This window comes from Cicer arietinum, chromosome 3, assembly GCF_000331145.2.
Source record: "Cicer arietinum cultivar CDC Frontier isolate Library 1 chromosome 3, Cicar.CDCFrontier_v2.0, whole genome shotgun sequence".
NCBI classification, from domain to species: Eukaryota; Viridiplantae; Streptophyta; class Magnoliopsida; order Fabales; family Fabaceae; genus Cicer; species Cicer arietinum.
In genome coordinates, this window is record NC_021162.2 from 36763084 (window position 1) to 36765710 (window position 2627).

At 38.7% G+C, this 2627-nt stretch overlaps 1 protein-coding gene across 1 annotated transcript in view; it reads right to left on the bottom strand.

Moving 5' to 3' along the window:
- Window positions 1–1315: 1315 nt before the first annotated feature.
- The window catches only part of LOC140919743 (uncharacterized), a 3750-nt gene continuing 2438 nt past the window's right edge, over window positions 1316–2627 (bottom strand). Inside the window, exons 3-6 of the mRNA XM_073366370.1 lie at window positions 1918–2619; window positions 1723–1830; window positions 1563–1641; window positions 1316–1470 (exon numbers count right to left, since the gene is read on the bottom strand). Of these exons, the coding sequence (XP_073222471.1) occupies window positions 1316–1470; window positions 1563–1641; window positions 1723–1830; window positions 1918–2619 (1044 nt within the window). The remainder of the gene's footprint in view (window positions 1471–1562; window positions 1642–1722; window positions 1831–1917; window positions 2620–2627) is intronic.

The following is a 2627-nucleotide window of genomic DNA, read 5'->3' on the forward strand; positions in this document are numbered from 1 at the left end:
ACTATTATTGTATGCAAATTCCATCAAAAGCAAATGTTGATCCCAACTACCCCCAAGATCCAGAACACAAGCACGGAGCATATCTTCCAATATTTGTATAGTCCTTTCAGATTGACCATCTGTTTGAGGATGAAAAGCGGTGCTAAGCTTCAAACGAGTTCCTAATGAAGTTTGGAACGACTTCCAAAATTGAGCAGTAAATTGAGCCCCACGGTCAGAAATAATAGACACTGGTATACCATGCAAAGAGACAATTTTATCTAAATAAAGTTTAGCATATTGAGATGCAGTATAAGTAGTCTTCACAGGCAAAAAGTGTGCAGATTTGGTCAACCGGTCTATAATCACCCACACTAAGTCATAACCCTTTTTGGGTTCGTGGTAACCCTGTGACAAAATCCATAGCGATGCCTTCCCACTTACATTCAGGTATTTCAACAGGTTGAAGTAATCCCGCAAGCTTTTGGTGCTCAGCCTTTACTTGTTGACACACTAAGCACCTAGAGACAAAATTTGCTATGTCTCTCTTCATCCCTTCCCACCGATACAATTCTCTCAAGTCTTGATACATCTTGTTAGAACCTGGGTGAATAGTATAAGAAGAATGATGAGCCTCCTCTAAATTTTTTCTCCTTAAGCCGCCAACAATTGGGACACACAGTCGAGCCTTCAATCTCAGCACACCATCAGAATCAACTGAAAAGTCTGAAATTTTACCATTCTGAACATTATTTACCATATTCACCAAGTATGGGTCTTGACTTTGAGCTTCCTTGATATCATCAACTATGGTTGAACGAATTTGTACGTGGGCTAAAAATAACCTCGAATGACCAATTTCCAATTGAATTCCACTTTCAACAACTTCTTGAAATTCTTTAACTATTGGCCTCTTTACTTCTGCTATATGAGCAAGACTGCCCATGGATTTCCTACTCAAGGCATCTACAACAACATTTGCCTTCCCTGGGTGGTATAAGATTGTGCAATCATAATCTTTCAAAAGTTCCATCATCTTCTTTGTCTTGAATTTAAGTCTCGCTGCTGAAAGATATACTTAAGACTTTTATGATCGGTATAAATCTCACAAGTTTCACCATATAGATAGTGCCTCCAAATCTTAAGAGCAAAGATAAATGCATCCATTTCCAAATCATGTGTGGGATAGTTCACCTCATGCCTCTTGAGTTGTCTAGATGCATAGGCAATAACCTTACCTTGTTGCGTAAGTAACAACCGAGATCAACTCTAGAAGCATCACAATAAACTGCATAACTTTCACCACCTATAGATAATGCCAAAATAGGTGCTGACGTCAAGTGCTCCTTCTCGAATGACCAAGTTCCAATTGAATTCCACTTTCAACAACTTCTTGAAATTCTTTAACTATTGGCCTCTTTACTTCTGCTATATGAGCAAGACTGCCCATGGACTTCCTACTCAAAGCATCTGCAACAACATTTGCCTTCCCTGGATGGTATAAGATTGTGCAATCATAATCTTTCAAAAGTTCCATCCATCTTCTTTGTCTTAAATTTAAGTCTCGCTGTTGAAAGATATACTTAAGACTTTTATGATCGGTATAAATCTCACAAGTTTCACCATATAGATAGTGCCTCCAAATCTTAAGAGCAAAGATAACTGCAGCCATTTCCAAATCATGTGTGGGATAGTTCACTTCATGCCTCTTGAGTTGTCTAGATGCATAGGCAATAACCTTACCTTGTTGCGTAAGTAACAACCGAGATCAACTCTAGAAGCATCACAATAAACTGCATAACTTTCACCACCTATAAGTAATGCCAAAATAGGTGATGACGTCAAGTACTCCTTCAATTTTTGAAAGCTTTCCTCACATGCTTCAGTCTATCGGAACTCAACTTTCTTTTGGGTCAACCTAGTCAACGAATATGCAACCTTTGAGAAATCCTTCACAAAACATCGATAATAGCCAGCTAAGCCAAGAAAACTCCGAATCTCCTTCACTGTGGTAGGTCTGGGCCAATTCTGGACTGCTTCCACCTTACTTGGATCTACGCTTATTCCATTCTTAGACACAACATGTCCTAAAAATGCCACACTATCCAGCCAAAACTGACATTTTGAGAATTTGACATATAATTGTTTATCTCTTAAGGTTTGCAAAACCAACATTAAATGTCGCTCGTGTTCTTCTTTACTCTTGGAATAAACAAGGATGTCATCAATAAACACAATCACAAATTGATCCAAGAATGGTTTAAAAACGCGGTTCATCAAATCCATGAAAGCTGTTGGGGCATTAGTAAGCTCGAAAGACATAACTAGGAATTCATAATGTCCATAACGTGTGCGGAAAGCTGTCTTCGTTATGTCGTCCCTCTTAATCTTCAACTGGTGATACCCCGACCGCAAATCAATCTTAGAAAAACATTGAGCTCCTTGAAGTTGGTCAAACAACTCATCAATGCGGGGTAACGAATATTTATTCTTCACAGTTATTTTATTCAACTGTCGGTAGTCTACACATAGCCGCATGGATCCATCTTTCTTCTTTACAAATAAGACGGGTGCTCCCCAAGGAGAAGAACTTGGACGAATAAAACCCTTATCAAGAAGATCTTGAAGTTGTTCCCTTAACTCTTTAA